The 12,930-nt window shown below is 45.8% G+C and overlaps 1 protein-coding gene across 1 annotated transcript; it reads left to right on the plus strand.

The window, feature by feature from the left end:
• Positions 1 to 4,888: 4,888 nt before the first annotated feature.
• EV422DRAFT_504030 (uncharacterized protein) lies at positions 4,889 to 7,582 on the plus strand (the record flags this gene model as incomplete). The annotated part of the gene is made up of 3 exons (XM_053068403.1): positions 4,889 to 6,143; positions 6,189 to 6,320; positions 6,399 to 7,582. The coding sequence occupies 3 exons, from the start codon at positions 4,889 to 4,891 to the stop codon at positions 7,580 to 7,582; spliced, it is 2,571 nt and encodes an 856-aa protein (XP_052929021.1).
• Between the last annotated feature and the right edge of the window lie 5,348 nt (positions 7,583 to 12,930).

The raw sequence follows: 12,930 nt of genomic DNA on the forward strand, positions 1-12,930 counted from the left end.
CCCGTGGCCTTTCACTCCCGCAAATTTACTCCTGAGGAAATCAACTATGAGATCTACGACAAGGAACTCCTGGCTATCCAAGACTCATTTGCTCAATGGCGACACCACCTCATTGGTGCCCGCCACAAGGTCATCGTTTACTGTGACCACAAGAACCTCCAGTACTTCATGACTACCCGTACCCTCAACCGCCGCCAATCCCGCTGGTCAATCTTCTTTGCTGATTTCGACTTTGTCATCACATACCGCCCTGGTACCCAGCAACACCAAGCTGACGCCCTCTCTCGTCGCTCTGAATACGAGCTAAGGGAGGGGGAAGAAGCATTCCGCTCCCAGGAAATCACGATCCTCACCCCTGACCATCTCCGCCTGGCCGCCACTTATCTGACCCCACTGGACTCCTCGCTCCTTGACCAAATCAAAGCTGCCCTGGCATCCGATGTGTTTGCGCAAACCATCCGGCGACAGCTTAGGGCCCCCATTGCCCAGCAATCTCAAGAAGACCAAGAACGGATAAAGCGATTCTCCGAGGAAAATGGGGTTCTGCTGTACGACAACCTTGTCTACGTCCCCACCAACAAGCTCCGTGCTGAGATCTGCCGGGACATGCATGACACGCGTTTGGCAGGACACTACGGCATGTCAAAGACCCTGGAGCTCATCTCACGCAACTACTGGTGGCCTAGCCAATGGCGTTTTGTCAAGTCCTACATCAGGTCCTGCGACGTATGTGCTCAAGCCAAGACCAGCAGACACAAGCCCTACGGTCTCCTCCAACCCCTGCAGGTCCCTGACCGCCCCTGGGGGTCAATTTCCATGGACTTCATCACGGATCTACCCGCCAGTGATGGGGTTGATTCTGTGCTCGTTGTCATCTGCCGGTTCACCAAGATGGCGCACTTTGTACCGTGCAGGAAAACTGCCACCGCTGAGTCAACTGCAGATCTGATCTGGCACCATGTCATCCGGCTCCATAGACTCCCCGACAATATTGTATCTGACCGTGGCCCACAGTTCAACTCCCACTTCTGGAAACGTCTCTTCGCTCTCCTGGGAACCAAGGTCAACCTCTCATCGGCGTTCCATCCCCAGAGCGATGGACAAACCGAGCGGACCAATCAGATTCTTGAGCAATACCTTCGCTGCTTTTGCAACTATCAACAAGATAACTGGAAGGAACTCTTGTCTTCTGCTGAGTTCTCTTACAATAACACCATCCACTCCGCCACCCAGAAAACCCCCTTCTACGCCAACTATGGGTTCCATCCTCGATTCAGTCTGGCTTCCGCCACCACAACCGAATCCCTTAATCCTGCAGCCGAAGCTCGTGCCAACCATCTCAAGGAAATCCATGAACAGCTTGCCACTGAGCTCAAGGAGGCCCAAGGACGCATGAAGCGCTTTGCCGATGCTAAGAGGGCACCTGGCCCAGACATGAAACCCGGGGACAGTGTCTGGCTCTTACAGCGGAATCTCAAGACTCTCCGACCTTCCCAGAAACTTGATCACCGTAAGATTGGCCCCTTCACAATCACGGAGAAGATCAACTCGGTCACATATCGCCTCAAGCTTCCCCCATCCTACAAAATTCACAACGTCTTCCATGTCTCCCTTCTTGAACCACGTTTCACCATTCTGGAGCGAACTGAGCCAGAACCCACCCCACCAGAAGAAGTCGAAGGACAGGAGGAATGGATTGTGGAAGACATTCTTGACTCCCGTATTCGACGCACGCACCTTCAGTACCTCATCAAGTGGCAGGGTTGGCCAAGCTCGGAGAACACATGGGAGCCAGTGGAACACCTTGCCCGATGTCAAGAGCTTGTTGCCCAGTTCCACCAAAAGTACCCCGACAAACCCTGACCAAAGCCTGCCAACACCAAAACAACATCCGGACGCCGTGGCTAAAGGAGGGGGTGATGTTATGGACGACGCGTCCATACCATGCGCTTACCTCATGACAGCATCCCAACAGTCAGTCAATGTCAATTCCCTGTCAAAACCTGACATCTGCCAAACCACGCAGCCGCACGTAGCCACACCTCCCAACACTCGGCGCTTACAAACCCTTCTCCATACTTCCCCACGTACCTGCCCACAGCCTCAGCGTAGCCACCCCATCCCCAGTCTTCTGTTTCTATGCTTCCCCACCCTTGGCGCTTCTCTTGGCTTCCCTCTCATTCCGTACCCTTCTGCTTCCCCACGCTTCCCCAGCCTTCCCAGAAAAACATAAATAGCTGCCTCCCCTGAGCTCCCCACTTCCTGATCCCCCAGCAGATCAACACCAGTTCTTCCTAGTCTTGTTCTAGTTCTTGTTTCGGTCTGAATACCATTACCTGTCAACAACCTGCACCACAAGTCGCCTCTATTTCCATCGGCTCCGCCCATTCATAACAGTTGGAGGAACAACCGAGTCTGCCATGGTAGAAATCGCAACGTTTTCGAATATACCTGGTTCGAGTTGGACCACAGATGGGAATTCATTTAGTTTTGCAAATACCACGCCTTATGTAGTATGGGGTATCGCATGGGCATACGCAAATCAAACCACAACCAGAGGCTGTGCAATAAGAGCGATTCAGTTCAATCAGGCTGTTCCTAAAGCGACCCTTGTTAGCGCTGCTGCAAATTCTCTAGATGTTTCCGGTGTATTAACTACAAACACGGTTACGTGCAATGCAACTGCACTAGTGAAGAGCGACTTGACATGTAGTACCAACGTATTTGCTTCACAAATCATTCAATTTGCAGTTTGCATAAAGGACGGTGTTGTAGATACGTTGTTGACCAATGGAAATGGCTACACGGGGGGTTTCGGACCCATTGGATGGAAACCTGGTATGTCCGGGGTCGTTTGTCATGTAAGTTTTATGGGGTATATGAATTCGAACAACAGTCGAGTCACGATCACTGTTCAAATATTGGATCAATCCTCTACCGTAGTCGCCTCTAGAGCAGTCTCGTACTACTGTGATATAAACAATTATCAGACTCGCTACCCATTCAGTTTTCAAGTGCCGTTGCTGTTTTCTTTGACGAATACGCAGTTAAGCGCAAGGATTGTCATACCAACATCTATAACATTATCTAATTCATATCTCAACTTTTGGACGCAATGCTACTAAGTATCAATATCAAGAACGCACGCTCGATGGTCTTTGTCTGTTCCACATAGCATTCTCAGTTGTCCCTTATCGTCTGTGATCCCTAGATACCCGCTCTGAAAAATGAAACCTTTACGGAGACGATTATTCTTCTTGTTAAAAATCGTATAAATCTGTTTAAAAATTCCCCGATTCTCGTCATTTACTTTTATATATGCCATGTAACCGGGTTTGTTTAACATAGACCAACATATTTGTTCCAGACTATCGAGGTCTGCTACGAAAAAACGAATAACAAAAACTCCCTTGATAAACTTGATATGCGAGTTTATTTGATATGCGAGTTTATTTCAAAAACGTTTGGCATTGGTTTGACTCTACTTAAGAAATTGACTTTGGCTGTTCGAGAAAATGCGTCCACGGTATTTCGGGATGAATGGTGACAAAATCGCCCCCACCACTGTTGAACCGGTCTCAACAAAATCACCCCCACAAATTTGAACTACGTCTCGAAATCGCCCACTCCAAAATTATGCAAGGCGTCCGGAACAAAACACCCCCCCAGTGGGGGCGATTTTTACGAACCTCTTTACGTTGGGGGTGGGCGATTTTACAAAACCCATCATACAAACGGCGTGGGTGATTTTTTCAAATACCTTGCAAGCATATATCGTATTACCTCACTACTTCGAATATTATGCAAGTTCAGATTCTTATTTAAAGAGCCACAAAATGATCACAATACAAGTTCCACGGCTCGCATTTTGAACCATGCCATTTCTAACCAAACCCCTTGTGAAACGAATCTTAAGAATGCCACAGAACGTGAAAATGTCTGATGAGGACTACAAACTTCGCCGATACTTTATCACTGGAACTATTCTCGGATCTGGATATGAGTGTAAAGATTGGTCAGACGTTTGGGAATTCAATCGCATCATGCAACCCGCCTGGCCCAAACTCTTTCAGTGATGGGTGGAGAAAGGTCAGGAGGAATGGGCCTGTTTCGACAAACCGGGAGTGTTCGAGTTTGTTTTGAGTGATACACAGGTTGTCACCTACAGTGCTCCAATCCCCAACGACTGGGCAAGCGGCACTGTCGAAATCGAAAAAAGTAGTTCAGAAACCACTACAGATGCTGTACATGATAAAGCCGACTAGACCTGAAGGAAAGTAATGATAGATTTGAATCTAATGTAATTTTGAAAAATGAAAGAATGTTCGTATTGGCGGATGTCACAGTAGAGTATGAGTTTGTCATTTACTGTAACGGGGTCAATTAATAATCCAAAGCGCTCTCCTTCAGGCAAAATTAATTACCCGGAAGGAACTCGAAAATGCAAGACCGCTGAATGCCAATCAGAACCTATTCCCTACATCAAAAATCGGCCATACTGCTACGATTGTTGGGTCAAGTCAAAGGAACCTAAAGGTTTCAAGATAGAATTCGATTCGGATTGATCCCGATCATCTGATTTCGTACTCAAAGGCTCTTTCAGAGTCCTTTTGATGGTGATGTGTCTCCGCGTCCTGCATGATTCTACATTACCCAAAATTCGCGCAACAGTGGATGCGGCAATATCTAGTTTTCTAGCAAGATCACGGACGCTCCGGCCTGTGACAGTCTTGATTTCTCCATCCTCAAAGAGTGATGCAATATAGTTGTAAGGAATGTACATCTTTGTAGCAATAACGATGCTTCTTTATTGGTACATATATGTTTATTTTTGTTACTTGCGTTTAAATGCCATTTAAACTTCTAAGTGTATTCTTAGTAAAGCACCATGTCTTCCAAATTTGCTGCTCACGTTGAATCCAAACCTATCAGAGACATCTATCATTTCAAGGAATCTTACTTCGGAGGTGTTCCCGAGTTCAATTGGACACTCGAAGAATACGAAAAGAAACATATGGAACACACGTGGCTTACCGAAAACTTTACAAAATTGGGCGCCAATGACAAGATCAAATTGTTTGTCGATTTTGATATGAGATTTGAGGAAGAATCCGATCTGCCCTCTGAAGAAGTCGAGACTGAAATCCGTAAAGGTGTTGATAAAGTATTTACCTCCTTGTATTTAAATGAGGATATTACTTTTCATTCTGCGTTCCGTACAATGGGATACGCTCCTAAGCACACCAAGGACAAAAATGGTAAATACGTCGAAACCGGTGGTGGATATAAAGGCTCTTATTGCCTATGGGCAGACGGTATGTATACGACCCGGAATGAAATGAAGAAGAAACTCAAGAAATTCATCCCAGATTTGTCCGACTTCCCAGATGTTGTTCGAGACTACAATTTCAAGGATGGATTTTTTGATCTTTCTGTCTATGACAACAATCGGTCCATGGTGATGGTGGACAAAGTCAAAAATCGTTGGGATAACCGACTTCTCATCAAAAGCGAACCAGATGCACCAATCTCTTCATATATCATTCAATATGTAGAGGCGGACTGGACCCCGGTTGAATGGACAATTCAATCTGATAATAGAAAGCGTCCTGCCAATGATGAATTTGTCCTGGTTCCGGACTCGGACCTTGAAGACCAACCGCAACCAAAGAAGAAAAAGGCAAAATATCCTATTGACAACGATGCTAATACGGAGGTAATCAGCACTATTTACGATTCAGTTACCAAACTCTGTGGAAAAACGGAATATTTGGAAAGAGATTTTGGGGCCGTACAAAACTATGAGGATGCGATTGTGGTATTTTTGAGAACCACATACTGCATGTTGCACCATGCAGAACATGATGTCTCCGTTCCCAAAATATTTTTCATAGTGGATCGAAAGAAATTCACGTTCAAATGTCAGCACTGTGAACGCTCAAAAACCTATGTTCATAAAAGCAAAAAGATCTTGGACTTGTTCCCGCCGCCCATTACTGAACCCGCAAAAACGAGTGAAGAAAAGGATACTGTTGTAACTTGTGAAGATTTGGAAGGTCTAACAGGTTGGGAGAAGTTTGATTTCCGCCAAATTTTGAATATTAGCCACAAGAATACCGCCGAATGGTTCATTGAAGAGCAAGGTGAGACTTTATTGAAACATTCAAGCGGCTTGATGTTTGTTCTAGGCAAAGATAATATCTGGCGAAAGTATGAGGGCGGGGTCCGAAATAGCGACTTGAATCTTCAGATTGCAGACACGTTGATTCGCAGTTTTGAGAAACTACTAGATGATTTTGACTCACAAAGAAGTGATCACGGTAAGTATCTGAAACTGCGATGATTTTGCGAAAAGTTTCGAATGCTGATCGAGGAGACTACGTACTCCATCAATGTAGCACAGAACGTGGAACGGCTCTGTATCGCGAACGACACCTGCATCGAACTTTTTCTTTCAAAGCCTCACCTATTTGCTTTTAACGATAAAGTGTACGACCTGATTGAAGGAGAGGCAAGATCCATCAAATGGGATGATTACATACTATTCACATGTGGTTACAACTATCCGACGACACAAAGCCCTGAGATGCGTGAGAAGATTGAAAACTTTTACCAATCTATATTCCGAACTGAAGAATTGATGACTTACCGACTTTGCAATGTTGCGAGGTGTCTCTACGGAGAACTAGTTGAGGAAATCTTCACGATCCTCAAGGGGCCGGGTCGGAACGGAAAGGGTGTGGAAGGGACTCTCCTTGCTGTTACGTTTGAAAATTACTTCAATACCTTGGACAAGAAAAACTTTACCCGGGAGCAGCAAGATGTTGACAAAGCAAACTCGCAACTATACAATTGCTTCGGAAAGAGGTATTTGATGACGAGCAAAACAAATAAGAATGATCGATTTTTATCCGAAATGTTCAAGAAAGTGTCTGGGAATGATAAGATAACAGTGAGAACACTTAACGGTAAACCCATCAGTTTTCCGATCACTGGGCAAACCAATGTTCAGACAAATGAAGACCCGGTCTTTGATAAAATAGACCTCGCATTGTGCAATCGGGTGCGAATGCAAGAGTTTCCATACAGTTTCACTCTCAATGGCTCTGAACCGATCGAGGAAGAGGGAGATGGAATTCAGGAGGAACAACTTCAAAAAGAAGGTAATATGAAGTTGAAAGGATACTTCAAAACAAATGCATGTCGGGACGAGTTCATTTTGCTTCTCATTGGCATATTCCGCAAACGTTTTGTGAAGGAAGATAAAACCCTCAATATGAGCATTGAAGTCCCTGCAGAGGTACGAGCCTTCACCCAAAAGAACCTAGCGAACAGTTTGGCAGCAGCGAAATGGTTGAAGTTCCACTACGATATCACAGGAAGCGATGATGACCGGGTGACCAGATCTGATTTATACAAGGAGTATTCCGTTACGGTTCTCGATCAATCGAGGCGCGTCGGAAAGCAGCAATTTTTCAAAGAACTAACAACCATTCAAATCAAGGAACGAAAAATAAGAGGGAACATATGGTTCCTTGGACTGAAAAAGGCGACCAGAGAAGGAGAGATGTATATAGAATAAGCGGGGGGGATTTTGAGAAGTGGGGCAAAGTGAAAATGCCCCCCTAGAGGAATGTAGAGAAGTGGAAAGAAAAGAGAGAGTGAGGACGGGATAATAGATGTAGGGGGGCATTTTGGCAGTTTCAAAACCTATGAGAGAATATATAAAAAGTATTTTGAGAAGAATAATGAGGAAAGAAGTGTGATTTGTGTGGGAGAGGGTGGGTTTGAAAATTGCCTTTTTGCCCCCCTACATGAAATATGGTATGGGCGAATAGATAGGAAGGGTAGTTTGGCTAGACGCATGTAGGGGGGCATTTTGTTTTGCCCCCCTTTTTCAAAAATGCCCCCGCAGACGGGAAAAAGATACAGAGGGGGCATTTTGGCAATTTCTAAACCTATGAGAGGATATATGAAAAGTTTTGAAAAGAAGAATGAGAAAAGGATGTCTCTTTTTGGTGGTGAGAGTTGGTTCGGAAATTGCCTTTTTGCCCCCCTACATGGAACAGGGAATGGGGAAGTAGTAGAAAGGTTGGTTGGACTCGATGCATGTAGGGGGGAATTTTGACTTTGCCCCCTTTCCCAAATTGCGCAAGGATGGTTAATGGCTGAAAGGCTTGTGCGGTTAATGCATAACACCGAAGGTGTAGGGTACATTGTTAATACATTACACCATACACCCGCCAGTACGGTTAATGCATTACACTTTCAGCAGCCGTTATGGTTAATGCATTACACTTTCAGCAGCCGTTACGGTTAATGCACAGTGTTGCGTGGAGTCAGTACGGTTAATGCACAGTGCAATTGTATAGTGGATCAGTGCATAGCATAAACCATTGGTTTATGCTATGCACTGATCCAGGCGTCCCTAAGCCGACGTCGTGTGTGATGTGTGTGTGTAAGGTCGGTTCTTGCGTTGCCGCGCGTGATGTGATGTAGTTTACGTTGCTATTGTCAGTGGTGTGATTGATAGTGAGCGGTTCTTGCGGCGTCGCACGTGTGATGTGATATGAGATGCTCTATGCTGTTCGCCTCCATATCCACAAAGATTGTGGGTGAGCTTTTCGCCATCGTTTGTAGGCAGGCGTGTAGCGAAGTGGGGATTCGGGTTCCCAAGTAGGGTCAGGATAACCGAGCCATTTGACTACAAGATTTCGTACGGCGCGTCGCTCGTCAATGATGTCTTCTACAACCCATTCAGGGTGTCCGCGTTCTTCGATTGGTGGAGGAGGTTGTGGAACTGCACGTTGCGGATTTTGCTCTTCGCAATGTGGTCGTAAAATATCGACGTGAAAGACAGGCCAGATGCCGCTGATCTTCGATGGTGATGAAAGGACTTCGTAGGTATCAGGATGTGCTCCCAGTGCGATGATTTTGAATGGTCCAATCCACGTAGCTGAGTATCAAAGTCCTCTTCGAGCGTCTACTTCTAGGTTGATTGCTCGTCGATTCAGATCGACGAGGTCGCCAATTTTGTATGCAATTGGCGTTCGACCCTTGTCGCGTTGACGTGCGAATTGATCTTGCGATCTCTGAAGGTTTTCGCGTACGATACGGGCGATGTCTTCCTGCCCTTTCTTGAAGAGTTCGATTTTGTTTCGATCTACAGCTCGAAGTTTGAGTTCTTGTCCTTCGAGTGTTGGATTCCAACCCAAAAAGATTGGAGAGCGTCCGAGATCTACTTCGAATGGCGATAAACCTTCATATTCCTCCCTTGGAGCGGTGTTGTATGCGAATTTGATTAAAGGCAATAGTTTCTTCCACTTGCTTTTGTCGTAGTTGAGGTATTGCTTCCAAATCCTTTTCAGGGTTTGCATGGCTCGCTCAACTTTGCCGTCAGTTTGCTGATGACGAGCCGTAGCGAATTCGTGTTTAACACCGAGGAGAATATCGAATGCGAGGAAGAAGTCGGAAAGTGCGCGAGGTTCGCGATCCGTAACGAAGACTTTTGGCGTACCGACATGTTTCCAAACATGATCTAGAAAAACTTGGGGTAGTTCGCGTCCAGTGACTGTCTTCTTGATCGGTGTCAGAATCACACGTCCGGAAAGGTAATCAATGCAGACGAGACAAGAGTTTGTTTCATCTACTTCGAATATGTTGAATCCGAATCGTGTGCCATCTTCCAAAAGGTATAGGAAGAGGTCGAAGAAATCCATATGGACGATGACCAGGTTTGAATTGTCGACAGGGTTTGCAAGTTCCAACGTATTTGATAACGTCGGAGCGTACGGTAGACCAGTAATAGTCTGTAAGAATTCTCGCAAGAGTCTTCTTAACACCGAGATGTCCTCCGGTGGCGAGTTTGTCATGGAATTTCCGTAAAATCTTTGGGCGAATGCCTTCAGGAACGTATGGACGTCCTTCGTGTCGTACTAATCCATTTTCAAACGTATAACAGAGTTCTTTTGAAGTTTTCTTGTGTTGAGGTTTTCGAGAAATTTCATCGAGATAATCCGAATATGGATCTTCGCGTAGCGCTTTTTCTGAGCAGGTAGGTGAGTTTTGTGGATCGTCTGTCGTAGCGTTGGAGGAAGGTTTGTTGACAAGCATGTTGCTGATCTGCGTATGCATGTCGAGGCGTCGTTGACAATCTACACACCGAGGCACATAGATTGGATTATGGCAGAGCATGTCGGCGATATGATTCCATTGTCCAGGTAAATACTGGATGTCAAAATCATACTCTTGTAGCTTCTCCACCCAATTGGCTTGTCTTCTGCTCAAATGGGGTTGCGTTTGGATGAATTCGAGTCCCTTGTGATCGCTAAAGCATCTGAAGTAACGACCGATGAGATATGATCGGTTGGCGACCAACATCTTGACAAGAGCTAAAAGCTCCTGTTCGTGCGTAGGATATCGAGTTTCTGCGTCCTTCATCTTTCTAGAAAAGAAGACCACAGGCCCAAGCCGAGGTAACTTCTTCCATTGTCCGACGAGAGTAGGCAGATTCGTAGGGATCGTTTCATCGCCAGAAGGTTGTCCAATCCAGCCAGCGATCGCGTAGCCTGATGAGTCGGTATAGACGTAAATCGGCTTGGTTTCATCGATTGTCGCTAGCGTAGGCGCATTGATCAACGCTTCTTTCAAGTTTTGAAATGCCTCTTGTTGCTCAGGACCTCATCGAAATTTGACTTTCGAAGATTGAATGCTTGATAGGGGCAGAGCGATGTCCGAATAACCTTGTACAAAGTCGAGGAAATAGTTCGTGAAACCGAGAAAGCTTTGAACTCCTTTTGTTGACTTTGGAGTAGCCCAATCCTTGATAGCTTGGATTTTCGAGGGCGCGATGCGAACACCATGTCTTCCGACAATATATCCACACCATTCGAGTTCTTCTTTAGCCCATACGCACTTTGAAGGCTTGATGAAAAGGGCGTGTTCTTCAAGTTTCTTCAGGATACGATAGACGTGTTCCCAATGTTCGGCTAAGGTCTTCGAGAAAATGAAAATGTCGTCCAGGTAGGTAGCAAGAAATTCGTCGTGATCTTTATGGAAGATCTTATTAATAAGACATTGAAATGCAACAGGTGCGTTGATGATCCTGAACGGCATAACCAAATACTCGAAATGTCCGAAGCGAGTTTGTATTGCCGTTTTTTCTCTATCTTGTTTTCGTATAAGAAGACAATGGTATGCTTCTCGAATATCGATAAGCGTAAACCATTTACAACCTTGAATTCGATCCCTCATCTCACAAAAATTGGGTGAAGGAGTGCGATCTTTCTTGGTGACAGCGTTGAGACCTCGGTAGTCCCATCAGATGCGTAATCCGCCATCTTTCTTTTTCGCAAAGATGACACAAGCTCCCCAGGGACTTGAGGAGTGTTGTATCCATCCTTTTTCGAGCATCGAGGTGATTTGGTTCTTGAGTTCAGCGAGTTCTTCTTTCTTCATGTGCCGAAGAGGTTGCCAAATGGGTTCAGCACCTTCAGTGAGTTCGATCTTGAAGTTATCCTCTCTGCGATCAGGGGGTAGACCTTCCGGTTCCTTGAAGAGCGTATTAACGTATTTATCTAGGATATTCTTAAGATGTCCAGGATTTCCTTTAAGATCTTGAGGAGCGTCCGGTATTTCGTTAAGAGCGAGGCAACAGACCGTGTCTTTTTCAAACTTGTTCCGTTGCCAAGCCTTATTGAATCGCTTGGAAGTCACTTCTATGACTTGAGGATTGCGAAGGGCATTGGCTTGAGCGAATCGAGATACATAATGAGGTGCGGCTTGTAGAGGACGAGTATCCACAGGTTTGATGGTCTGAACAGGTCGAGCGGGTCTTTTATCATAGACCGGATCTTGTTGAACATCGAAGTAAGGGTTGTTGTGTTTCGGGATGTATTCGACGTCTTCCCAGTTTCTTGAAGTTCTTTCGCACTTGATGGTAACAGAGTGCGGTGCGTTTGGTATAGGGCCGTAATTGGTCCAGCGAAGGATAGGTAAGGTACTCATCGAGAATTGTTCAGTGTAATTAAAGAAACGCCAGAAAGGCATTCCAAAACTAGCGTCATAAGCCAGATCACTGACTAGCCAGGGAAGTTGTCCAACTAAGAAAAGCGATTGAGATTCGAGATCCCATAGATCTAACTTTTCCGAAACAACCGTGTCGAGAATCATGTATGATTCCTTGTCGGCCAGCCATATCTGCTTCGGTTCGATACGTTTCTTGGGAAATTTGTGCTTTTCAACGAATGTCTTGTCAAGGAATAACCCAGTTGCGCCGCTATCGAAAAGAACACGAGCAAACTTGTTTCCGATGCGACAGTGAGAGACCCAGAGTCCAGCAGACAGTGGTTCGAAGGCAGGTTTGTCGGTAGGATCGTATGTTGTAGGCCGAGCAGAGCTACCGAGGGGCTCTATCGACCTTGGAACGAAGATTGATTTGTAGTAGTATTTGTAGTATTCGCAGAGTTGACGGCGTCATCAAGAATTTCCGTAATGCGTGACCCAGCATCAACCTGATTGGCTGAACCTTGTTGTTGATTAGGTTGGCTACTGCGCTGCGGAGTTTGAGCGCCACGACCGCGCTGTTGAAAACCACCGCATTGGTTCTGGGTTTGCGAGCCTTGCTGTCGATTTTCGGGATTTGACCAGCATTCAACTCCAATGTCCCATTTTGTTAGAAAGGGGACAAGGAGTCGTTGGACGTTGACGAGGAACGTGAGTAGTTTGCCATTGTCCACGTCAACGAAAGGGCTGTTGACGTTGGTAGGGAACTTGACCTGTAGTGAGACGACTCACTCCAGGGGGATAGTATGACGTACCGAGGGCATTGAGCCCGAAGGTCATATCATCTATGTCTTGCTCGAATTCCATAATTCAAGGATTGGTGTAAGGGGCGAATCGTCCGCCATGACCACCGCCACAACTACCTCG

Source organism: Fimicolochytrium jonesii, assembly GCF_025526975.1.
Source record: "Fimicolochytrium jonesii strain JEL569 chromosome Unknown EV422scaffold_3, whole genome shotgun sequence".
NCBI classification, from domain to species: domain Eukaryota; kingdom Fungi; phylum Chytridiomycota; class Chytridiomycetes; order Spizellomycetales; family Powellomycetaceae; genus Fimicolochytrium; species Fimicolochytrium jonesii.